Raw genomic sequence first — 26,253 nt, 5'->3', positions numbered from 1 at the left:
ATAATTATTCTGGGGAAATGGAAGCCCTATCCCTATGCCAACCAGTAGCCCCATCTCGACTTGGTTTTAATTGATAGGTGAATGAACCCGCTGCGTCCCTAATGCACCGCCTGGAAAGGGACTCAAGCTATTAATAATTTTAATCAATAAGTGTAATTTTATTCGAGTGAACTGAAGGCAGCGTGAATAGAGCTGCGGAGTGCGGACTACATGCGGTTGCCAGGCATACTAACAGACATATTTTATACTCGACTTTAGCTATTTTCGCTTCACGTTTTTGTCCTCTAAAGCATCCTGCGCCTGCCATTGTCCGCTTAGCAGATTAATAGGGCATTAATTGGTTAAACAAGTTAACAACTGGCCAAAATGCATTGCTCTCGTCGAATGGTAAAAATGGCAATTTAGACGCTGACCATAAATGTGCGGAAGCCCCCAAACAAATGGTTCTAGTTCCCCAGCCTCAGTCCCTCACCTCGTCCATCTGATGTGTCCCACGCACAGCGACCGCAAAAGCCACACAAATACTAAATGCGTGGACCACGGAAAAGCACAAAACTGAAAAACATTATTGGATATTATGCGGAAACCCGGAAACAGGGCAGGGAACAAGGGCAATAAATGGATACAACCATACACACAGGGATTTATAAGCGAACTCGTATGAACACGGATGGATAACACGACACGATTTTTCCTCGAGGAACCAAGGCGACTATTTCTGATAGATTTGGGGCTTTGAAATTGTTTGAATTTTTAAAAATTCTTTAAAGTTCTGCCGTAGGAAAAAAAAACCATAATTCAATCAAAAAATTTAAATCCACAACTCTATCAGAAAAAAACGGTTTGGTTCCTTTAGGAAAAACAAATTTCGACTTTGTCGAGTAGTGTAATATATTTGTAAATTAAAAAAAAAACGAGTGCTGCAACGGTACTCAGTAAACGTGGGCTTTAAAATAAAAACGAATCTACTGACCATCCTTTAGAGGTATCAGGGGGCAGGTGGTAGGTTGCAGGTGGCATTTGGTAAGCACTTCTGATTAAAGACATGATACTCGTACTCATTGCACGAGCAACATGATCTGGGAATTGTTCGACCTGCAACAACCCATCTACTAGTATGTGTGCTACTTGAGCACTGTGCCTGCTGGTAAAATACCACGGGTGGCAGCCATAAATAATGCCACATGAAGTTTAAAATGCAATAATGAAATTTATTAAGAACTTATGCGGAGTTAAAACACCAAAGACCAGCACCGACCTTCGGTCCAGACAGATTGCGGAGGACAGGTCGGTAACGGTGGAGCAGGGAGAGGTGCAGGGGCAGGGCAGCACCTCGCAGTGCAAGGGAATCGCAATCATGGGGAGAGCAGAAATCCAGATACTCTAGCGAATCAGTAAGTCCTTAAGTTGGCTAAAAGTTTCAGCGAAAGTTGGCAACTTTTGCTGGGTGGAGCTCTTCCCCGCGGGTGCTGACTGCCTCCGTATTGGACGTGGCAAGGCGTAACATTCCGAGCATATGGAAGGGTATTATGCCGGCGCGTGCAATGTAATTTACGCAGCATGTTGCCACACACATGTGGCCAAGCGTATCGGGACGGGAAAGGACATGGCAGAGCAGGCTGAACTTGGTACAGGCATAAAGGCTCGGCTCTTCTATCTGACCAGCCTGCCTTCGGCCTCCGGCTGACTCCTGCTCCGTTTGCAGCTTCTCGGCCTTCCCCTGCTTCAACTTCATGGACCAGCCAGCACTTGCGTAAATGCCTTATGACAAAAGTTTTTCCACTTTGTTGTTATTTGCCTGTTTTAAAAGTCCAAAATAATTGAGTTTTTCGCATAATTTGCTTGATTTTATTTTACTTACAGAGGGACAGACGCCGCAAAGGTAAACAAACAATCAATAGTCTAGTGTAGGCCCCCCTCACTCCACACAGCCTCCCTATTTCTCTGCAGGATTATCGTAATCCAAATCGGATGGTCAGGGGTTTGCTCGGTTTTGACAAACACTAATTAAAATGAATTATTCAATGTTCGTGGGAGGATACGAAAGGCACGGCACGAGCACTGCAGCGAAATTGCAGAGATTTGGGTAAATCAATTAAAATGCACAGAATGGATATGGAGAATAGGTGGGCGCCCTGTTAGACAAATGCAGAGTCGCAACAGCATAAATCCATTTATAATTAATTTTTACAAATGAATGCAATAATTAAATATGCGCGCATCTGCATCAATATACAGACCCACAAAAAGACAACCATATGGGCGGCAGAGCAATTAAATGATTAATTATATATAAGCCTGAATCTATGGGATTTTCAATTGGATCTAACAAAAATGAGCAGAATACTAAACCAGCAACTAAATGCTTAGTTTATTCTCTCGCTTTAACAAAGTTAGCAACCGTTTTAAGGAATCCACAGAAGGCATTAAGGCTTACTTTTTAGGACCTCCGTTTTGAGTATGCAAAATCCCGTCAGAGAATCCTCATACGCAACACTTCCGCTTGCGGCACTAGTTCCGTTCCGCTTGTCACGAGGAAGCAAAATCAAGAGAGAGAGAGAGAGAGATTTGGGCTTAAAGAGTTCAGTTTATTACAGGTGATACAAACATATAATACATGTCTATGAATTTCATAAGTTTATGTATGTATAGTATGTATATATATTTTATTCTTTAACACATTTACAAGATAATTTATTGAACCTTACAATGCAGCTTGGCAAAGGGGGAATTATTGTTTTACATTCTATTATTACAGCTCATTGTGGGGGAGTTTCTTTCACTCATCTGATGCTTCTTTCTGTTCCTTTGCTTTTGCATCTTCTCCTGATTCTGATCCTTCTTTCGACAAGCAACATCTTGAGTATATGTAATATGTATACACGTTATATGCATATATGTATATATATATATGTATATATCTTTAACACCTTGGTATTTATAGAGGTAGGATAACAATTGTCAGATGTTCATTGATTATGATGGAAGGCATTTAATGCACTTCCATAGGATGCGGTTTCTTTTCCACTCAAATAACAGATGAAACCGTTCTCGGTGGTGGTGGTTCGGTGTGGCTTAGTGTGGTTTCTAGTGTGGTTTTTTTGTGGTCTGTGGTTGTGGTTGTGGTTGTAGTATAGAAATTGCTTAGCATACACTTGAAATACTGCACTGAACAATGATTTATGCTATAATAACCAACCAGATCTAACATAGCAATATATTCATACTTAAATTAATACAATTTGCCACCTTAGGCCATTGAGCGATGCGACCCTTATACACTGATGGGTGCTTTGGGGTTTCGCATGGATTTCTTGGGGGTTTACTTACGAATAGTATTCAATTATTGAGAAAAATATACAAGTATGCATAAATATGTATGTATGTGTATATCGGTGTGTTTCTGTATATTTGTGTGTGCGCGTAGCGTGTAATGATTTGTACATGCCCAAAAAACTCTACGAGTAGCAAAAACTATTGAATATCACTCGTATGTATGTTAAAATTTGCAATTTTCAGATTCAAAATTCAATTCAATTCACTTGCATGAAATATACATATGTAGGTTTTACAATAAACTTTATAAACGCCATTTAATTATATCATTTGTCAATACATATATTAATATTTAAATATTATATGTATATGTATGTATATGTATATCTGTAAAATAGGGAGCTACGATTTTTACAAGCCTATCCGCGGGGTACATGCTCATGGCACATTCCCGTGAGTGTTCTCTAAGTAGATTATAAATTCGATTAATGCGCTTGGATTCGGGGCAGGGCAGGGATGATCGAAACTCTCGTACACTCTACATTCAGGTAAATTATTATTGCATTAAATATATAAGGTATATTTGTTTATCTTTACACATTACGTTAGACCTGTATTCAATTCAAACAAACTTAGAACGAACGCTTAAATCTTGAATAGGATATACAGATACGAGTACTCGTACATATTAGCCATACAAAAATATCTATCGTACTTTGCTGTGGAGCTGTGTCGTGTCTCCTTCTTGATCTGTGATGCTTGCCCCTGCTCTGTGCGATCTGTATGTACATTGAAAGTGGCATGAGACGTCTATAGTTTTGGCACTAGTCCTGTGGCTAGTCACGGGAATTGGGTTTATAGTTTATACATTATACATAATCTCTGTTTTGATTAGAGGCTGAACGTATTTAGTCATTCAGTATTGAGTTTCAAATATACACAGTTCGAGCATCAATCAGTCCCCTAATTTTCCCTACTAATTTTCAGCTTAGCAGCTGCTGTAGATCGATCTCTCTCTGTAAATCTCATCGTCATAAAAACCGCTGCAGTATGTACTCTACTCTACGCGCCAGGAACTGATTTCTGATCCTTGATCTCAGTTATTGTTTTTCCAGCGCGAAAGCAAAAGCCTCCAGCGATTTTTACGCCTTCTGCTTCAAATTTGCCATATCAATAAATGGTTGGTGCTGTCCTCGCGTCCGGCGATCTCACTGAGGGAGTTGGCGCCCGAGTTGCGGAAATCCTCGTAGCCATCGCCACCGGAAATGATCAATGTGTTGTTGTTCTCTGACTTGGATTTGGAGTGCTTTATGGAGCTGCAAGGGAGAAAGAGCTGATCAAATTTCTCTATTACAGTTCAGTCATTGTTTCCACTCACCCCTGCTTGGAGTACTCATCGCTGGTGGAACCGCTTGCCTCACGGGATCCTGTCGTCCCCTCCAGACCGGTCGTCTCCACAAATGTGAGGAACCGCACATGGCCGGTGTGGCCGTGGGGAATGCCTGTTGGCGCAATATTGACAGCGCCCTTCTCGTAGCCCAGGGCCGGGATGGTCAGGAGGACGCCCGCACTAGTGCCAATCCAGATGAGATCCTTGCAGCACAACAGCGAAGTCACACGCAAGCAGGCGGCTTTGTGTTGCCTGATGATCTCGTCGCAGTTGGAAAGCATCTTGTTCACGGCGGGCGCGAGGTTCACTTCGGTGACTAGCTGGTGGCTGTTCAGGAGAGTGGTTTGATTTAGTAGCGATACTGATGCATGATGCATTTGAGCTCCACTTACGTATTGGAATGGAAACATTTAATGTGTGCTGAGTTCTGGATGGATATCCAGACAAAGTTGCTTGCGACTGTCATGTTTGTAATCGGCTTCGAATCCGATGATATTTGTATCTGATGGATAACCTGCAGAGGAGGGAGAAAATCTTAGTACGATCCAGCTATATTTTGGGAAACTTTAATACCGTTAGAGTCTCCACATCTAAGACCTTGATGATGCCCTGAATGGAGCACCAAAGCCTGCCGTTGACATTCAGTAACTTGGTCACAGGACTGGTGACGGTGCCAATGGACAGGCAATGCGATGAGCACGTATTCCATGAGGTGGCTGAAGAGAACGCCAAATGAAAATATATGTAGCTGGCGATCTGAATCTCTCCACTTACCTCCATCTCTCAGGTAAACACAAATATCGCCATTTGCCAACGACACAAACACACGATTGTCAAGGTACCTGTCGGGGCATTCAAGGAGAAGGGAGATTTAGTATCCCTCACGGATTTTCGATGCTGATTCAATGCATGACTTACAATATGGAATAGACGGCCGAATGGTGCTCGATCTTGATGCGGTTCTTCTTAATTCGAATATTGTCAGTGCTATTGTAGACATGGATGCAGCCGTCCTCGGTACCGATCCACATGGTTGATTGATTGCTCTCGCCCTCCTCAGGATTCGAGTCCTGCAAAAGGAACTCAGAATAAGGTACAAGGATCCCAGGGTGAAAATGAGAGAGGTCTCACCTGATGGCCATGATATCCGGCATGCAGTGAAGGGGCGGGACTAGGCACACGCTCCACCATAGCCGCAGATCCAGCTCCTGTGCTGCCGCTGGCAACGTTGAGCGAGGCGGAGGCGGAGGCAGCGGCGGCTTCCGTCTCATCGTCGCTGGAGCTCAGATTCAGCTCCAGCTGAGTATCACTGCTGTTGGCAGCCACCGGGACACCGTCGCCAGCCACTGGCGTGGGCGTTGGTGTCTTTTTCTTCTCGGGCGTGGCCGTTGCCGAGGAGCCAGTCTGAAAGCTGGGGGAGATGCTCTTGCGGTAGTCGCGCAGCTGCTGTGTGTAACTCTGACTGGGTTGCGGCTGCTGGGAGCTGTTCCGCGGCTTATCCTTATCCTCCTGGCTACCGGGAACGGCTCCGCCGGGCTGCTCCCCACTGCTGTTGCGACTCGAGGAAGAGGAGCTGTATGCCGGCACAGAGGCCACGCACAAGATGCGTGCATTGCAGACGCCATTGCAGCTGGTAACATTCGGCTCTGGATGCAGCGACATGATGCACACCTGGCCCACATAGCCGTCGCTGTTGCACACCCACACATCCCGGTTCTCGCTCAGTGTGGCCGCCGCACAGGTGAACTGTAGGCCGGCGCGGGTCTTCCGTATTGGTATGGAGGTAAGGAACTCGGGTATGGGATGTCGCTCCAAAGTGGCAGCTGGAATGAGAGACTTGGGATTAGCTAATCAGTGTTCCCTTAGATGATGATGGAGTGCTTACCCAGCTTCTGCTTGGCCTCGTTGAAGGTCTCCTCCCAAGCCGTGCGTTTCTCCGTCTTGGTGAAGACCACCGTCAACTTCTGGTTGCCATTTCTACGGAGAATCAAACACACAATTAAAGACCCGCACAGGTGCTGGGGGCGATAACCCAGATATGACACCTTGACACTTACGGTGAACTGACTGTCAGTTCCAGCATGTTGAGCTGGGTGTCGTTCGTCTGGCGCTCGGAGAGCTGCCGCTGGACATCGCGATGGAGCTCTCGGATGACGTCCTCCAGATACTGGTGTGGGTACCTCAAGGAGGCGGTAATGTCGCTGATCTGCTGTAGCTTGCCGCAGTCGTCGGCCAGGCTCTCAATTTCACTGACGATGCGCTTGATGTTCTCGTCCTTGGCTGTGGGAAAAGAAGAAGGATCAGCGTGGTCAGTGTTTCGCGCATGGAGTGTACTCACGCTTAACAATCTCCAGACAGTCCAGCGAGATTTTGGTGAGACACTTGTACTTGTTGGTCTCCAGCGTGGTAGCAACGGTGCCCGGGCAGATGCTGCTGCTGGGCTTGCGGATGGTGCCGCTTCGTTTCTTGATGCTTGTAAGGACGAGCAGGTCGTTAAACAGAAAAAAGCCCCGATCCTTGCGTGCCCCCGCACCCGAGGGCATCGACACGAGATCGAACAGAAGGAACTGCCGCTCAGGCGCTGTCAGATCGGTAATGCCCTCGATCACGCCCTCCAGCTCGCGCAGAGTCGCCTCTCGCTGCCCGTTCTCCATGATCTCTCGCTCCTTGCAGTTGATGTGCACTAGAATGTCGTGTACCAGCTTTAGAACGTCCTGCAGGTGCTTCTGATCGGGATGATCGTGATCCGTGTGCTTGATCAGCCGCTGGAACAGAAGCTCGTAACTGGAACAGTATTAGAGAGAGATCTCTTCCGTTTGCCTTAGGGGAAATCTTACTTGGGAAACTTTTGTACTGGTTTGATCAGCAGGTTGTCGAGGGTGAGTTTTCCCTTGTGCTCCCGAGAGGTGGACTCCAGGAACTTAGCAAACGATGGTCGCTGGTGTTTCATCGAACGTATGGCATTCTTGGCACGATTGCAGTTGTTCACAAAGGATGTGTAGACCTCAAGAACCTCCAGCTTTGAGAACTGTAACGAAAGAAAGAACGAAATAATTGCAGGGAGTTAGAGTTATCTTTGAGCTGGTTGTACCGTATCCATGAAGGCATCGCCCACTTTCTGCTGAACATCCCAGTCATCCAAGCGGTGCTTTAGATCTCCCAAGAACTTTTCGTGTATCTCGAGGATGTCCGGGACCATAAAAAATATCTCGTCCACGGTGCGGGTGTCAATCATGCCCGCGTGTTCGGGTGCCTTGAGCACTTTTAGATATTTAAGAACAACAGTCTGCAGGGACTCCACATAGGACTGCTCGTTCCGGTAGATCTCTTGGACAACATACGTGCGTGTGTCCTGCAAAGAAATGAAAAGAGAGTGGGTTCTTAGGGTTTCTTCTTTCGGGGAATGTGGGGATTCAGTGAGTTGGGTTGGTTAATCTCGACCAGACTTACACCTTCATAGCCGCCCAGATTCCATTTACTACTCATATCGAACTGTGCCCGCCGCTCGGAGTCGTCCTCCGAGTCGGAACAGGTAATCGAAGTCATTTTCTTGAGCCTGTCGCATTTGTCGCTATGATAGCCTGCTCCTGCACCTGAGGCAGCTCCTCCACTCCCACCAGCAGCAGTTCCGAATCCCGCCTTGCTGAGGCGAGCCACCGTTGTGGTGGCCATGGAGACCGCTTGGGAGACGCTGCTGCTGTTGCTGAGGCTGATGTTGAGGCTGCTGTTGCTGTTGCTGTGGGAGTTGCCTTGGGAGCCGCCGGTCTGGGCTAGCTGCGACTGGCTTTGAGGCAGCAGGGCGGCGGCGGCCACAGAGTTCGAGGGAGCGGTCAGGGTAGCTTGGAGATCCAACAGACTGAGACGAAGATTCTCGCGGTTGTGCGACATTCTCGGAATGCTTGTTTAATTGAATGTTCTGAGTGGTTCACCGAACTGTTTCTGTTTCACTGTACCGAAGCACTCTGCATTCTGTTTTTTTTTTTGGGGAAAGGAAGGAGGTGACACAAGCAACCGGTGACACGTCTGCTCTAGCTGCGCTGTTTCATTTCACTGCTGCAACGAGTGCAACAAGCCAAATGCAACATGCAACATTCCCACGCAGGAAACAGTCTTCCTCCTTGGCTGCGTAGCCGTCGTGTGGGAGAACGAGAGAACCCACTTGCCCACGTCCCAGCCTGCCAGACTGCCAGACGAATTGGTGGAAAGAGTCACGAGGCCCCGGCCCCCCCGTTCACTCAGCCTTGAGCCCAGCCCTCCTTCGTGCTGGATACTGCGCCTGTCCATGCCTCATGGCCCATGGTCTGTGTGTGTCTGCTTTTGTGTGGTTTGATAATGACACTGACCGTGTTTTTGTTAGTGTGGTTGTTGTCGTTGTGCATGTGCGCCACATGTACGAGTAGGTCTGAGTGAAGGCCAATAATGACACAACAACAAGACCATCTGGGAAAAGGGAAGGCGTGGGCCAGGTGCACTTGGTGCCAGTCACAGCTTAGGAGTTTGTTAAGTGCTATTTTCAGCACTGTTCTGTTCTTTTCTGTTCTGTACGGGTTTGGCTTTGTGAATCACAGTTACTGATGGAATAGGCATCGAACTGATTGATTACACATATGTAAATATACATATGCATATATGTATATAAAGAGAGCTACCACTGCTGTACTATGAACTGGGAGGAGGCAGTTGAACAGCATACATTTGTGCGCAGTTAGGAAACAGTTGCGTTGCAGTGACTGCCCTACTCCCACATAGTACATAGTACATGTATGTACATATGTTCCACAGATTCCATTTTACAGTTCACACCCACATACACACACATACAGAGGGGGGGGGGGGACAGGTAATTGATTCGCTCTTTCCTTTCCTTAATCTCCACATCCATACACTCCACCTCACATTCCCTCCTGCTGAGAGTGCGGTTCCATTACAGTGGGATAAGTTTTGAGAGTTTATATTTGCACTGACAGATACACACCTACACATAGGTATGGATTGCCGTAATGCGGCGCAACAAGAGGTTGGCCTTGTGCAGTCAGGTACACAGATACACACACGCACACAAGCACAGACAGATTCTCGGATATACAGCAAAAAGAGAAGAAAATTTGATTCGTATGAAAATGAAAAGTGAATTTTCTTTTGATTTTGCTTATGCTTTTCCGTTTCCTTTTTGTTTTCTTTTAGCTGCACAGCACGGATTTTTTTCAAAGGTTTGATGGATGTCTCCAGACTAGACATTTAATATCCCACGCACTACCTATGTTTGCAAAAACGAATTTTCTCTATATTTTGTACTCTCTTTAAATTGAATTTCGTGTGATTTGATTATTTTTGGTGCGCCATTGGATTTGTTGCTGCCACAAAATAAACTAACAAACGAAACATGAACAATTCCGCCACACAATGGTCGTAGAAAAGCAAATAAGAATTAAAACGCGCACAGTGGACGAACGCTTCGGTGGTCGGCTGATTGTGCTTATGCTGCTACTGCGCGGGAGAGAGAAGAGCACAATGGGTGTATGGTCTGTATGGACAGCGAACAGGAGTGCGCGCCGCCACTCGACTCGCTGAAAACATTCCATTGTGCCATATACACACTTAATTTCCATTTTTCATATTCCAAGCAACACTGAAAACCCAGCAGCAGCAGCAGCAGCCGCCCTGCCACCCACTGTACACACACACACACACATTTGTGTGTGGTTGGGAAAAAAGAGTTTCGTAGTAAAATTTGGATTTGTGTAGCCAAACATTAATTATCCATGTGAATGGTGCAGCGCGGCAGCAGGAAACTAGCCCATAAACATAGTTCCCCCCCCAAACCCGCGCCATACTCAGCTGTTGGGGTGGTACACCGTTGGAATGCCCACAGCAAGGTAGATTAAACAGAAGGAGCGGAGGTCTCAGAGCGACAGTCCGACTGTGACTGCAAATGTGAGAGAGGGAATATATGCCAGCCTTACCTTCCATCTGTCATACCTTACTCGTGCCTCTCAGAGAGTGGCCAGGTGCAGGAGAGAGGAAGAGAGCGATTCCCCGAGAGTTATGTTATATTTGCATGCGACAAGTGTCTGAACAGGAAAGTCGGTTGTACTCTGAACTTATGTACATATGTATGTATTTTAAAACTTTTACAGCACTTGAAACTTTCAACAGCCGTCATGGCTGCCTTCTGAGGCTCATAAAACGCGGACTGTTGAATTTATATGTATAGTGGGTATGACTAATCCAAAAGTTGGGAACTACTTTAGTTCAGTCATCGCTCAATGGCACTTTGCTGCGATTGTAAAACTGTAAAAAAAGTCTGCTCCACAACCACTGTGCCTGGAACGGAATTCTCCTAACACACTAACACACATTTCCAATGCCCAGCGTTGTTTTTCTATTCCTGGCGCCTGCGTACTGGACTTCACATTGCCTCCTCTGCAGGCGTTGCTGCCGCTGCCGCTGTCGCTGCCACTGCCATCGTCTCTGCTCACACCCACGCCGCGACGCTATGCACTTCCACTTTGAAAGCAAAACAAAAGCACAGACGAATGTGTGTGTGTGTGTGTGTGTATACAACAAATCAGCAAGAAAACAACGGTGATCGCAGCGACAGAAACTGCGTTTGAACTCGAAAGCAGCAAAAATGGGAAAGAGAACAGAGAAATCGACGTGTGCAGACATGCTCTAACATGTCTAATCACGCACTTAGGATTCAAGCGAGGCGTTGGAAATCCGCTTAAATAACAGTAGTATACATAATAGCGCAATGAGGAGAAGACCAGCAGTAATTATGTACATATGTATGTAACTTATTTATCTGACTGGAACTGGAATTTTTGGGAATAACCATTCTCCAACAAATAAATAATTTTCCAATAAATGATAGCTCTAATCTAAACTCACCGCAATTGTTTTCTGGCGCTGCTCGGATAGCATATTTTCGCTGGAGCCTTTTAAAAGTTCCGCCAGCAGAGCTGGCGTTGGCTTCAAGTCCAGCGTTGGACCCGCCGCAGCAGGAGCCGTCTTTGTTTTGCCACTGGAATTGGCATCCAGGGGTCTTTTGGCCGTATGATGATGACTATGTCCGTGACCGTGACTGTGACCGTGGCCGTGATGTTGATGCTGGCTGGGCCGCTCCGTACTCATGGACTGGCTACGCTTGCTGTGGTGCGTCTTAGGGGCCGGCGCCTCGGACGCGGCTCGCTTCATGTGGTGCACCAACTCCGCTTCCCCTAGGTTCTTGGCGGATACGGAGATTGGGGCAGCGGAGGCAATTCCCTTGCTGGTGTGTTCCAGCTGCGAAGGGGTGGACGCGGCCCGGGCATGCGAGGGCACTGGAAGATACGTGCTCGTCTTTCGCACCCGCATCGAGTTGGAATACTGCGGCATATTGGGGCGGGAGGAACCACTCGACACACCAACGGGGCCAGAAACACCAGCAGCTCCTCGCAGATGCAAGCTGAAAGAGTAGAAAGCAGGTGAGTTTCATCCGGCAGCGCGAATATGCTAATCACAGCTCATGTACCTGTCTGTTTCACGCAGCTCCTCGAGGATCTCCTCAAAGTGCATCCGGTTGGGCTTCTTCATCTCCGCTTCGAGCATTTGGCCGTAGGGTCCGCGCAGAGGGCGCTTCGAGAATCGCTTGTAGTCGTAGTCACCGGAGGAGGGAGTGGGACTGGAAGTGATGCGATCCCTGGCTATGCGGTCGCACTCATTGTCGGAGATGGAATCGTTGCGTAGGAAGCTGAGACTCTTGCTGGAGGCGTCGTCCTTCTCCTCGCTACTATGGCAGCTAAAGTTGCTTAGCAATTGCGATTTGTCGCGCGACCCGCTGCCCCAGTATGGGGCACTCTTCTCCAGCTCGGGCGTGTTTAGTTCGAAGGAATAGGAGCTGATGGGGCTGCTGATGTAGATTTGCGAGGAGTGGGCGTCCGGCGATTCGGGCTTAATGGCATTGAGGTTGGTCACACTGATGTCTAATGCTAATCCGCGATGGGTGACTGCCTCTGGCGGTGCCTGCCAGTCGGCGTTGTCGATATACATGCCCTTCCGCTTGGTGGAGTTATCCAAATGCCGCCTCTGACGCTCGTCCGTGCTGTGCCGGGGAGTGGCTACGGTCTCCAGTGAGCTGCGCAGTTCAGGGCTGGACAGATCCAGGTCTTCGTGGCTGTACTGCTTGCAGTGCTGTGGCTGCTCTTGCGTGGGATTCCTGGCAGTCGTCGCAAGCTCTACTTGAGGGGCATCGTCTATTCTGGCAACTCCATCGCCCTCTTCCGAGGAGCGGCTCACCGATATGGTAGGGACCAGGTCGCTCCTTACGGCGGTGGTAAGCGTAGACTCTGTCTGTGACACCTTGCACGCCGCGTGCGAAATTGGGGGCAGAATGGTCTCCGGGACCACTTCCACCCACTCCTGGGCGGGCGTCTCCAGCCACTCCTGTGCAGCGCACTCGTACACGGGCACGGGGATCTCGCATGTAGTGGCCGTCTGCAGGAAGTTGTCTGGCGGAGACTCTAGTGGCAGCTGCTCCTCCATCAGCGTGGCCAGATTGGGGGCACTTCCGCCTGTGGAGGGGGGAGGCGTGACCTCCAGAGGCTGCACAATGATGGGCACGATCTCCTCTCTGATGAGGCAGTCGCTCTCCGACTGAATAGTGTCCGTCAGGGATTCCATGGTGGCATGGGCGGCTATCACGCTGCTGGCGGTGGCCGGTGCTGGGAACAGTATCCCCGAACTGCTGCCAGAGACCTCTGTGCTAAAAATGTCCTCCTCCTGGATGGAGTCGTGGTCCAGTGACTTCTCCTGTCCGTAATTTAGGTTGATGCTCAGCTCTGTCTTCTTTAGAGGAATGTGCACCCAACCCGGACCCGTGTCTGGAGCCGACTCCTCCCTCTCCCTGGAATGCGTTGGACTGGGGCTGGGCTCTTCGATGGCCTTGTCACGCCTCAGGCGATCCCTCAGGGCGCTTAGCGTGGACTTGCAGTCGATTTGCGAGAACGAAACGGAGCGAAACGGAATTCCCTTTGGTGCATACGAACCGATCATGGTCCGCGGCTCCGGTCTCGATGCTTGCGGCGTACTCTCGCTACTGCTTCGCGTTGAAGCATCTACGCATCTCCCGACAGGTCGCTGCTGCGGCTGCTGCTGAGTATGACGCTGCTGCTGCTGCTTCTGCTGCTGCGTCGATGGAGGCGGAGATTTGGACTTCTCACGGTTGCTTAACATGAAGGCCTCCAGGTTGGAGAGACTTGTGTTGGGTTTGAGTGAGGCAAAGAGGCGGGCGGCAGTGCTGATACTGCCGCCCCTTGCGTTGGCATCGCTGCTGCTTTCAGATGTCTGACTGGCACCCGTGTCCTGGCGCTCCAGGTAGGTGCCACGCGGTTTTCGCGGTGGCGGCACTGGCGGTGGTGGCGGCGGCGGTGTGGGCGTGGAGGAGGCTCTGGAGCTGCTTCCCCCTGTGCCTCTTAGCAGCTCCGTCAGTTCCTTGAGGCGCTCGGAACGCTCTGAAGTCTTGCACTGCTTCTCCGGCCCTGCTGCTGCGGCGATGGCAGATGGGGAGGATTTGCGACCGAATCCCAGGCGCTGTATCCGGTCTAGGGTATTACGTCGTTTCTCCATTGTGTGCTGCAGGAATTAAATGAGTTAAATATTCATTATTCACCATCGGATTCACTCTTCCCCCCCTCTGGGTGTGTGTCTTTTTATGGACTAGCTGTGGGCGTACTTCCATCCCCCCATACCCTCCCGAAATTAAAAACAAACAAAACTCAACACGATTCGAGCGAGGCGAACAAATTGAGTCAACGCTGCGTATGTGTAATATGGGATCAATATAGTTAGACATAATCAGCATTCCTAATTACATGGGATGGAATGGAAGATGGGCATGCATTATACTCTATGCATTCTAGTTTCGTTATATTAGGCGCCTCACCCCTACCCTGCCGCACAGCGTCGTTAAATTCACTGCACAATGACACACATACCACACCATAGCGATCCCATCCACAACCCAGAGAACAGAACCCCCAAATATCGGGAGAGGAGCGGAACGAAGACCATGCACACACAATGTAAGACAAGTCATAGAGCAGCAGCAACAGTTCTATAGCGCTCTATATATAAAGCAGAAGCAGAATCTTGTATACATACGCATACAGTGATATTTTTAGTATAAACAACAGATCTCTCGAAAATATAAAAGTACGTATTCCTCATACATATATCTATATGTATTTGGATATATATATATGTAAGATTATGTATATATATATATATATATATATATACAGACAGAATATACAGAACATAAAAGAGATCGTTGGCTGCGAATGGGAAAAATGAATGAGCGGAGCGGACAGACAAACTTACAATCCACTTAAAAAAAACTATGGGGGAGATCTTTAGCTAATCGTAGCTAATATATAAAAATCAATAAATTATATCATTGTTCCAACTTCTTAAGAATATCTCCATAAAATAAAATAATATTGGCCGTAACGGAAACTATGGGAGATTTATAAAATATGTATCTATAATATCTAAGCAAGCTGTGCAGAATGATCCTCCTTCAAATGAAACACACTTCCCCATTCATTTTTTCCAGTGCACACATTAAAAGATTCACACAAATAACACAAAAGTAGAGCAATACCAGCAAAGATATCTCTCTCGAACAATACTTTCTCTCCCTCTCTCTCTTTATCTGTCTGAACGAACACAAATGCAACCATAAATCCGTAATTCTCTCGATCTCTCCGACTTTGAGTACAAGAACGTGCGTTTCAGGTGGTACCAAGGCATCATCGGTCTCATCCATCCATCCCTACATACCTCCATCCGTATACGAGGCGTTCTCTATTGGAGCGAACTTTTCCCTCAATTGAACGAAAAGCGGCCATATATAAAGTATGGGATCAATAAAAGTTGATCAAAAACAAAAGGTTTATCGCCGAAAATTGCACGCCCTGACAGTTCCGCTGATGAATGGTTTGCCATCGAGGTTAAAGAACATACATGGATATGTACATATGTACATATATACAAATACTAGGTATATATTGTACACTTGTTTATCTGCCAATTTAGTGTGTTTTTGTTTTATTGATTCATTAATTTCTTTCATACTCATATCCAATATTATATTGCTTCACTTTGCTGTAACTCTTGTTCGATCGTATCCCATTCGTTATTGTCTATGTCTATGACATGTCATGCCAACCATCCCTCACCTCACTCCAATCATTAATGTGCAGAACTTACCCTGTTCTCCGTGTTGAAAGAAGAGCACAGATAATCCACATGGGGATTACAATTGCAGGGAAGGAGTAGATTATTCGACTTGAATTTGATTTCGTTTGGATTGTGGTTCTGTTCCGAGGTTGATGTGTTCGCTGGATTCACTGGTTGAGTTCTGGCACTGCATCCTCGATTATGCAAACTTTGTTCAGTAGTCAGTCCCGAGAGATCTGGATACGGATCGGAGACAACTTGGAGTTCTCTGTACTGCTGTAGGTTGGGATGCTCTCCTGTCCTAGGCAATCGAGATTCACTTAGCGACTTTTGGCGCACACCGTTCGCCCGTTGGCGGCTCTGCTCTATGGCCACTTCCACTTCCGGTTCCGAGTCGAAGGTCAGACGTCCGTGGCGATCGTAGACTAGCGATCGCGGAGGACCCCCACTCGAACCGAACTTACAGTTGTAGTTGTTGTTGTTCCCCTCGAAGTCGTACGGCGGAAAGCCCTTGCGGATGCAGCAATTGACATGTGGCGACCTAGTCGCCGGATAAATTCGTGTTGGACAGACTAAGCGGCGGGTCTTCAGAGCGGGCTCATCGCTTCTGTTCGTCGAGTCCAGGCAGACGCGTGGCTTGGGCGGTACAGGCGGAGGACACCTTGGCTCTGGCTGCTGATAGTTCCGATAGCTAACTGTCGCCGAGGAGTTGTAGTGCTGCAGTGCCGGGTAGGGTCCAAGAAGCTGTAGTTGCTGCTGCTGCTGCTCTTGTGACGGTTTTTTGTCAATTGTATAACAACAAATTGCCGCTGACTCGTCGCTGATTTCAGATGACGCGTCTCCCGCTGCTGTTATTGTTGCTGTTGCTGTTGCTGGTGTTGACTTTTCCGTTTTTGTAGCTGATGTATTTGGCTCCCGATTTTCTATTTCTATAACCGGCCGACGCGCAGCGTCATCGTCACCGTCAACGGCATCAACATCATCATTATAATAATCATCATCATTACGACTATGAGCATCGACTAATACGCGCCTTTTGGAATCTACCTCCTCCCCGTGGAAGACAAAGCGGAACGACGACAAATCGGACACTGAATCGCAGTCCCCCAACGGCAGACCCTGGGGCAGCGGCAGACGATCCGTGGCGCTGCCAACTTGTTGATGCCTCTCCCCGCAGCAATTCTCGCACAAAATCCGTGAGCTTTTCGGCGGCAACAGCTTTTGCTCTTGCAGCTGTTGCTGCGGATGCTGCTTCTGTTTCGGCTTCGGCGTTTGGTCAAAGTATTTGGCAATGGGATCGTACTCCTTCTCATTGTTGTTGTTGTTGCTAAGTTGCTGATAGGAGAGCTGTGGCCTGGCCCTGGACTCCTGCCCATGAGTGATCATTGTTGATGTTCGATGTTGTCGGGGCAGCTCCTCATTCCATGACAACTTCTTGTAGCCACGTCCACGCACTCCTCGCTCTCCCAGCTGAGGTGTGGCAGGCAGGGAACTGGAGAGCTTCAGTGGGGCCAGATGGGATACGCGTTGATCAGCTGAAAAGGGGAGAGGCAATTCTGTATCTGGGGCTTCATTTGAGGTAAGGATATATTTCCTACCAGAAATTGTGGCTTCTCCTTCGAGATTATTTATTTCACTGTCGACAGTCCGACTCGAGTGCCGCATGCAGCAGCAGTAGTTGAGGCGACTGTTCCTTGGTCTTCTCCTTAACACGGTGTTACCTTCTTCGGATGATAGCGAGAAAGTGATGGGATCTGTCCTTAGGTCTCTGTTTCTGACCCTGAAAGCGCAAGTGGAGCAGTTAGATTGGGAGTTGCAAAGTCAAGTGGATAATTGGATAAATGGAAGAGGAAAACATGTTATTACTCGTAAATTAAATATATAAGGCAACACAGGAAATTAGTTTGTTCAGGCAATGGTCGGAAATGGCCTGATATAGTCACGCGTAATACAATTACAGGGTGCATGCAGCAAGAGTTCGCCCAAAAGCATGCAACGAAAGTAACGTAAAAAAGACATGCAGATTATCATCTTATAATGATATTTATCAGCCATGCTAATACTCGTTCATTCCATTACTTTTATACCTATTCCAAGTGCTTCCATTCCCAGCTATCCCACAAGCTATCGTTTTCATTGGGAGACTCTCGTATTTCGTTGGTTTGGGGATCGTATCGTATTTAATGCATCCGTGCATCGGCATTGTCCTGCCCATCGGAGGATCTATTAATAGGGAACTAATGTACACACATATGTATCTCTGGGTATAGCTGCAAAAAGGATTCAAGTGTACTGCAATCTCATGAGTCCCGATTTGGTCGATTCTACGTGCCGCAAAGTTCAGTGCCTCAAAAATAAAGCACAACGCCCGTCTATTTTTAGACAGTGCGACGCATTCTTCATTTTTAAGCGTTCGGGAGAGTACAGTACAGAGCGTTACGGAAATAAAAATTTAAGGCGAGAGGCACAATTTCATGGAACGGCATCAAATCCATTGCAAAAGATATTTTACTCCTTCATCGTTTAAGATTCCCCTTCAGGGTATCGCTCTTTTGTCGCCTTTCGATTTCCTCAAACGAAAAACCCCCGAGTGTTACGCATGCGGATTTTTAGCAGAGCGTTGCAGAGCCATGACCATGACAGTCCCATCCCAGCTCCCCTTCTTAACTTTCCTCCTCTCTCCCTTTTTTATCTTTGAGTGTCATTAAATATGTTTGGTTAGTTTCTCTACCTTTTTTTTGCAGTGCATCCACTGCAATCCCCATTGTCTTTCGGGGTTCGGTTGCATTTCTTTGCGGGGCTTTGTTTCAGAGGAAGACTTTTTCGTTGAGGCTGAGGCTGAGCTGAGCTGAGTTTTTTGTATCCGTTGAGCACAGCTTGCTTTCTTATAAGCTTAATTGATGTTGAACAAACAGCAGAGCATGTTGCAAGCACTACTCGAAGACATCTCCAAGTAGCCGGACTACTTGTCGTCGGGCTTTTCTTTAAGCGAACAAAAACGACTGACAAGAGTTTGGGACGCTCCTACGTTCATTGAGGAAGTTTATCAGGAGGACTTTGACTCGTGGTATTGCTGGTAGTTGGGGGCCGAAATATACTATGCGAGTCTCCTCGGATCATCGGATCAGTCTTTATCAATCGAACTATATTATCAGTAGCTATTATTATCAATATTACTAATAGTGTTCGAGAAACAGAAGGAAATCATTTCGTGGGAAGTCCCGCATCCGCATCTGCCCCCAAAATATCATTCCGCAAGCACACCAAAAATATATAAAGATACTTTTGAGTGAAAGATGCTCATGGCGAAACAATTGCAGTGTCGTGTACGGACAATGCGTAACGAAAGCATAAGGAAAACCAAAATTTATCGCATATTAAAGAAAGACAAACTTTTCTTTCTTAAGAATACTTTTTTGCCATGAAACGGACTGTAGATGGCACATCTATGTGTATATGTGTCCCGTGGGCTTGTGTGTACATTGAATTTTGTGTAAAGAATTTTTTAGCTGAGATTTCTCGAGATACAAATGTATCTTTTGCGGCGTAATCATTCAGGAATGCAGCGCCACAGATACACACATCCATACGCATCTATAAATACCCGACCAGATCTAAATGTCTAAACAAAGCTCTCGTTATCATCCAGCCGAAGTTGCACTTGTCTACACCAACAGCAGATGCAGATACAGATACAGATGCATTTATATCTGTATCTGTATCTGTATCGGGTAATTAGAAACTACTCAAGGTCAGCGCAGACGGGACGGGAGGGGCAACAGCTGCTTCGAGTTAGTATCACATTTAGATGGAGGCAAATCTTTGCAGCTTTCCGACTTAAGCATATAACTGTCATACTCCCAGAGACCACAGACCAGAGCTTCTGGATAAATACATATACGAGTGTGTACATTTTTTTTCGAGTGTTTGCCCGTGGAATACCATCGCAGATCAGATAAGCCCGCGACAGATAAAGATCAGGCGGCCTGGCAAAACAAACGTCAGCAGTCAGCAATCAGCATTCAGAGACCCATTTTGAGATAAACAAGTTGTAAGTAAGACTTACTCCAAAAAGAGAAAATATTCGAAGATTTAATATACGTACAAGATGTAAGCTCCGAGAAAATCCACAAATTGATTCCCTTGCAGAAATAGCCAAGATGAAAGAGCTCCAAAAATAAGTTCTACATTTGCAACAACAATGAATGAATAGTTGGCATTCCGTCTACAGATACAATAATCCTCCTTTGATATGTTTATATGAAAGAAAGAGACTCTTGATACGAGTATAAGCACATAACGAGTATTAATAGAACAAACAGAAATTCAATTAAATTCCTACTCTGCCTGAATCTATACGGAGAGGACCATTAAAAAACCATAAAAGTTTTGACATGTTGCGAACATTTTGCTGTCAGCTGCAGAAGCCTCTCCGCCACTTCCAATTTCATCTCCATATCCATGCCTCATCCTCATCCTCATCTCCATCGCCCAGTGCCCCATCTCTGAGCAATAATAACAATTAAGCCTGACAACGCGCTATGCCCCATGCTGGCTATGGTCCCGAGGTAACACCTATTTTTTCTCTCCTTTTTTTTTGTAACTATTTCACAGTTGAAGCCTCCGCTTTGGCCTGCCCTCTGCTTGTGCCACTTTGACTGACAAGTGACAGCCCCCTACCGCATGCCCCGTGCTGCAAGTTCCCTCATTGATCCAATCCCCCATCTGCTCGGGCATGTAAAACTTCTTTGTTATGGACTTTATGATTAATCTGCGCAGCGTTTCAATGGCACATCAGCAACAGCGCCTGCATCCAACACTCAGCATGACAGCGGCAGGGGGACGGGATCGGATCCTCCGGCTGGAGATGTGTTCGTATGATGGGACTAGGAGCAGACACATTCAGACCCCTTCAGCACCTCCAGAGGGAATTTCTCTTTATAGTAGGCAAGGGCGGCACCTGAACTTGAATTGAAATCAAGAGTGGGCCCAAACAAAACAAAAAACAAAAAGATATTCCAAATCGAATAGACACTCGTATGCCATACTCGTACATGCCTGCCATAGGAAAGGTCTCCTCTTTCTTTCGTGTTATTAACTAGCTTGAAATAGTATCTCACAGTTCAAGTTCAGGTTGGTTTAAGCAGGCAGAATCACTTAGAGACATCCGACACTTCCATTCAGAATTCGAATGAGAGTCTATGGGGAGATTCCACGGCATGTGGCACTGGCCAAGCCCCAATCGAAAAGGTAAGTGCGAAGCACCTGTGAAAACCACAGAAAGGTAACCAACACCTCGAGGCAAAGCCGGCGATCGTTGGCCATAGATATATATTAATAGATAGAGAGAGAGAGAGAGAGAGAGAGAGAGAGAGAGGAGAGGGAGACTTTATACTAGATTGTGAAGCACAGGCGCGTAATTCCAGATGCATTCAGCATTCAGTTGGGAACGATTAAGAATATACTGAACCTGGAGAAACACTCGAATTATATCAGTGAGTCAGTGCGGTGCACAGATCGACATTTCACTTTTGGTTTTCGATTGGGCACGGGCACCCAGAGCTAAGAGCTTACTTTCACGAGCATCTGACCCTGTAGTTCACTTCGCTGAACTCCGAACTGCAAAACTTAATGTAGAAGCGATGCAGATACAAATGGGAGAGGAGTGGAGTGGAGTGATCTGCAGTGCACAACATTCAATTAGTACATATTAAATTTGTTTGCGTCTTGTTGTTGGTTTCTCTTTCAACAGAGGTTTTTTCTGAGGTTTTCGGTCTTCAGTTTTTCAGTTTTCAGTTTTTCAGCATTTCAGACTGGCCGAACCGAACAATGAAGCGGAACTTAACTCGATTTAAGTTTTTATGAGCCGCATTTTGTAGTTTGTATCTGGTGCCTTGTATCAGCGGCAGACAGCGATAAATTGTGTTATGAAAGTGCAGTTTAGTGCCGTGTGCCGTGCAGGAAGACCCGACCCCGTCAAGAGTCAAAGTTGAGCCCGCAACAACAGCCGCCGATTGTTACATCGATTTGGGGATAAATTTCCGACAATCAGCAGATTCAGCAGATTGAAGATCGGGGCCAAGGAACAGGAACAGCAACAACCACAACTTTCATAATGCTTTCAGCTAAATGGTTCTTTATTTAATCAAATCGGAGACGAATCGGAGGAGGATATCTTTTTGGGGATCAGGTTAGAATTTATTTATTTAGGTTGTATTATGTACTTATGTTTCAGGAAATAAATACGCTTTTGCTGTTCTGTGTGAAGAGCTCACCGAAAACGCATACGTATGAATGTGCATTTCCTTAGCCCATTTTCAGTTTCCCTATTCCAGATGCCCGATTACCCCACCACATAATATGAAAGTTATTCTCATTTCGCTTTGATTTATTTCAATTATGTAAACTCCGTTTCCACGATGATATATGCAAAGAGTTGTTCCCATCAAAGTTCGATCATCGTCGTTTCCTAATTTTCGGTTTCCCTGTGCACTCCACACCACACCAAACTCCACTCTCTCTCTCTCTCTGTCCTCCTCTCAGGCCGCCCCAAATGCTTCATTTGCTGCTCGAACTAAATGCATGCAAAGATGCAGATGGATAGCATTTTGGGGCGGAGTGGGCGTGGTTTCAGCTAACTACTGACGAGGTCGTGAGTATCACTCAAATTGCCTTGCCGCATTCATCATCTTGAAGCGGTCTGGTCTCCCGGAGCCACCAGACCAGGCACCAGTAACATGTGAATTGCCAAAAAGAGAAGAAACGATTGGAGCTGTTAGTTTAGTCGGCTGAAGGCGTGTCCAGCGATGAAGCGCTGAACTCTTTTGGCAGAGACGACGTCGTTATATATGTATGTATGAGGCTCTGTAATGGCCATGGGCTCCGTCTCCCGAACTGCAGACTACTGCAGAGCCCAGATCAGACCACACTTGTTCCAGCGACAGTTTTAGACTTTCTCACCTCGCCTCGGGAAGTGCCGGGAAGACTCTTGAGGCACAGTCGCAGTGCCAGTGCCAGTGCCAGTGCCCAGACCCACAGCTAGGCAATAAAAGTTCATGCAGAGTGTTAAACTAACATGGAGCTGTAGGGTGGGGCGGCAGGAGTCGGAGTCGAAGTTGGAGTCGGCCAGTCTGCAGCAGGCTGAGCTGAGCTTTTCATTACTTTATTTTCGACTCTAAGCTCAATCTGAATCTGTCTTGCCAATATAACAACGGCTAAAACAGCATCATGGCTCCAACGACGGCAAAACTGCGGACTGCCAGCGCTGCTCGTTTAAATGCGGCGTCGCAATCGCATTCGTTGTTTTGAAATCCAAAACAGACAGACAGAAAGAAAACAAGAAATAAGTATATTACTAAAGATAACAAAGAGAGCGAGCACAACGAATTCTCGGTGCCCTTTTGGGGGTAGCTACGAGCTATGTATGTATGTATGTACATAAATATTTAGTACATATACTAAAATTGCTAGCATCTTATTTCAATTTTAGTTTTGGGGACTGCTATGGTGAGGAGACATTTTAGAGAGTATTTGAAAGTGTTCGAGTTCTAGCAGAGTGACAATAGTTGCCAGGCACACTCTTTGAGGAGTACTACTCACCTCACAGCAGAAGGGGGCAACGAGGACGCGAGTGGGGAAAAAAGGAAAACAGAAATCGTTTTTTGCGCAATCCGAACAAATCTGATAAGCAGTTAGAGAGCATTAGAGACCAGGCCAGCACACCACACACACACACACACACACACACATACAGAGCCAAGACAAGACGGAACCCCTGCATCAATCCCAGTCCCAGCATCAGCGTAAAGCCAGAGCCAGAGCTGGAGCTAGAGCCCCAGTCAAAATCCCCCCACTGGCCCGGGACCGGGGCTAACTTTTGAGTGTGGCTGGCAGCTTAGCCTCAGAGTCACCGTCTCAGTCTTGGGTCTTGGGTCTTGGTCTGAGTGTCGGTCTCCGTCTCCACAGCCACAGCCATTGCCTGCCGGTCCGGTCCGGTCCCCATCTTTGCCCGAACTCACTGTGCCCCACCGGTCCCATTGATGCTCGAAAGCGCTGTCGCAGAGAGTCGCGACGTAACATGCAACATTACATGCCTATAATTTGTTTTCACACAGCAGGACGTTTTCACTCCATAAGACATCAGAAAGAGGTCTTAAATGGTCACATTACTGCCATTTCCAACAGCGTTCAAATGGCACCAGGCTCAGCCTCAGCCGCAGCCTCTTCCACTGGACTCTGCCCCTGGACTGTGTCTCTGACGCTTCTGCCTGTCTGGCTATCTGCCTGCCTGTCGTGTGCCTTCGGGCAGATCTATGCAACGCCTTTGGCCAATGCAATAATGTTTGCTAACTGTTATTTAATATAGTCATTATTTGACTACAACTTGTCCCACAAAGCAAATGGCACTCGATTCGACTTTGACTTCGGCTCGTTCCCAGTCCCCAATTTTCCAACGCATCTCCGTTGTTTGTCTAACTTTGGTAGACCAGACACCCAGCCCCATGAGAAATATGGTAAATGGAGATTGGACTGGGAGGGGAAGGGAGCAAGGAGGAGTGGAGTCTGGTGAATTCCTCTCACCTCAATGCACAAGTCGAATGATCGAATGCACAAGTGCTGGAGATGATCAGCGAGAGCATCTGCTCTCCGTATCCCACCCTCCCCTCCCCCCCCTCCCCCTCACCAAACTGTTCGAGTATCTGCGGCTAAGCCCCAATTTGGATTATTTGCAGACATTAAGTAGAGCCGCAGTCTCCGCAATCTCCTCTTTGCAGTTGGAGCTGCTACAGGAATTAAGCCTGCGCGAATGAAGAGTTAAAAATATCCCCAGGCCTGGCGCGCGTCTCGTTTTTGTCGCTGGAGCGCCTAGATCCAGTGGGAGCGATAAAGGTGCAGCTGTTGGCTGACCGCCAGTGAATGTGGATGGGGCACAGGGAGCACATCTCTACATAATTCAATTGAGTGGCAGCGCCAGTCGGAAGGGAGAAGACATTTACATTTACATATGAATACACCGCCGAGTGTCCTTTACCGTTGCACAGCAGACAGCAATAACAATATAATAGTAATAAAAGTTAAAGCCAGACAAAACAAAAGGCAAAAGAGCTCCCACTGCGGCCCACACTAAACAAGTTAACATCGAAGCGGGCCAAAAAGCAGCAGCAGCAGGCAGCAGCAGTCAACACCAACAATAAAACCCGAGAGGGAAAACAAGCTCTGCTCTGTGGGTAGAAGCTTTTGACACCCTACCCTTGCCCTAATACATATACTCGCATATTAAATGAATATCCAACACTTGATAAATGTTCCCTTACCTAGAAAAAAGGAAGCAAATAAAAGAAAGTACGGTTGGAAAATCTTCAGATTTATTAATCTTATAAAGATCAGGAACATGTCCATACTTAATGTGTCCAAAGATGCTGGTCAAAATCTTACAACTCTCCGGAAAGAGCATAACAAAACAAAACGTAGATCGGCGAAGAGAGGAGACAGCCAAGAGAGGGAGAAGAAGAGTGGCACAAACCAAAACACAACACAAAAAAGTATCTTCAAAATACACATACGAGTGTGCTGCTGTCTTTTATGGCATATCTTTTACTTATTTGCCCGCACTTAAGCATCGCACATACGGACAGTGCGCTATCGGAGAGCTGCTGCCTTTTTTCCTTCTTTCTGATATTTCGTGTTTTATTTTTATTTTCGTAAATGAAATGAAATCGAAATACGAAATATGGGTCGGCGCGCAGTCTCAGCCCTCCTCTTGCTAGGGGCCCATGTCCCCCCGTCCACCTTTGTGAAAGAGTGAACTCAAAACACAAGCCTTCTCCCCATAAGAGATCCCCAGAGCAATATTATTGGCACGAATTATTAACCTTTTTTAGGTGGTGCCGCGGTGCACTTTAAGCCCACATCTCGAGCGAGAAATTGGCCCAAAAATATACATAAATATGTACATACGTATGTATGTACGATATGTACATCTGGGGAATGATTGCGCTTCGTTACAATTGGAACGTGAGTCCATGTCGGCTACACATTCATATTCATGTGTTTATAATTTCAAAGAACTTTCACGGCAGTGGGTTAACTTAATCATACATTAATGAGGCGGCACAGATCTACGTACTTTGCAAGTGTACTCCTATTCGGAGCCTGACCTTGCCCACGGGCGGAGACGTGTTTGGCGTCTGCTACTTAAGGGCTATTTTTCACCTCCTCTACCGTACCGTAGCTGATTATACGGGGTTTACACACAGCACACAAATTATAATTAATCCCGCTTGATCCGCTGTTACATTCACTGCCAACTCTCTACGTATCTGTATCGCGGGAAACGTTCGTTCACGTTATCACCTTACACCTCCGAA

The 26,253-nt window shown here is 46.9% G+C and overlaps 1 protein-coding gene across 5 annotated transcripts; it reads right to left on the bottom strand.

Annotated features, from left to right (window-relative positions):
* Positions 1 to 3,114: 3,114 nt before the first annotated feature.
* On the bottom strand, positions 3,115 to 26,253 carry LOC111069997 (rho guanine nucleotide exchange factor 17). 5 transcript variants are annotated; one of them, XM_022360280.2, is made up of 18 exons: positions 26,013 to 26,253; positions 17,966 to 18,109; positions 17,485 to 17,666; positions 15,917 to 17,421; positions 12,180 to 14,278; positions 11,558 to 12,113; positions 7,758 to 8,018; positions 7,504 to 7,694; positions 7,005 to 7,450; positions 6,724 to 6,946; positions 6,552 to 6,643; positions 5,798 to 6,489; positions 5,585 to 5,736; positions 5,441 to 5,508; positions 5,240 to 5,382; positions 5,059 to 5,180; positions 4,655 to 4,993; positions 3,115 to 4,592 (listed from the first exon to the last, which is right to left on the bottom strand). In XM_022360280.2, the coding sequence occupies exons 3-18, from the start codon at positions 17,549 to 17,551 to the stop codon at positions 4,433 to 4,435; spliced, it is 7,116 nt and encodes a 2,371-aa protein (XP_022215972.2). In that variant the 5' UTR covers positions 17,552 to 17,666; positions 17,966 to 18,109; positions 26,013 to 26,253; the 3' UTR covers positions 3,115 to 4,432. The 5 variants fall into 5 exon arrangements, with proteins under 5 accessions (XP_022215972.2, XP_022215970.2, XP_022215971.2 ...); XM_022360278.2 differs by having other exon boundaries at positions 17,974 to 18,109; XM_022360279.2 differs by lacking the exon at positions 17,966 to 18,109.

The sequence above is a fragment of the Drosophila obscura genome, unplaced genomic scaffold (assembly GCF_018151105.1).
Source record: "Drosophila obscura isolate BZ-5 IFL unplaced genomic scaffold, ASM1815110v1 contig_4, whole genome shotgun sequence".
NCBI lineage: Eukaryota > Metazoa > Arthropoda > Insecta > Diptera > Drosophilidae > Drosophila > Drosophila obscura.
The sequence above is the reverse complement of the archived record's forward strand: the minus strand, read 5'-3'. Positions and strand labels throughout refer to the sequence as shown.

Bases quoted from the DNA above. Each gene is read 5' to 3' on its own strand.
- LOC111069997 (XM_022360278.2), bottom strand. From the start codon at position 18,101: ATGGGCAGGACAATGCCGATGCACGGATGCATTAAATACGATACGATC. The intron at 12,114-12,179 runs GTACATGAGCTG...CTACTCTTTCAG, and splicing joins GAGCTGCGTGAAACAGACAG to CTTGCATCTGCGAGGAGCTG. The intron at 4,593-4,654 runs GTGAGTGGAAAC...TCTCCCTTGCAG, and splicing joins GATGAGTACTCCAAGCAGGG to CTCCATAAAGCACTCCAAAT.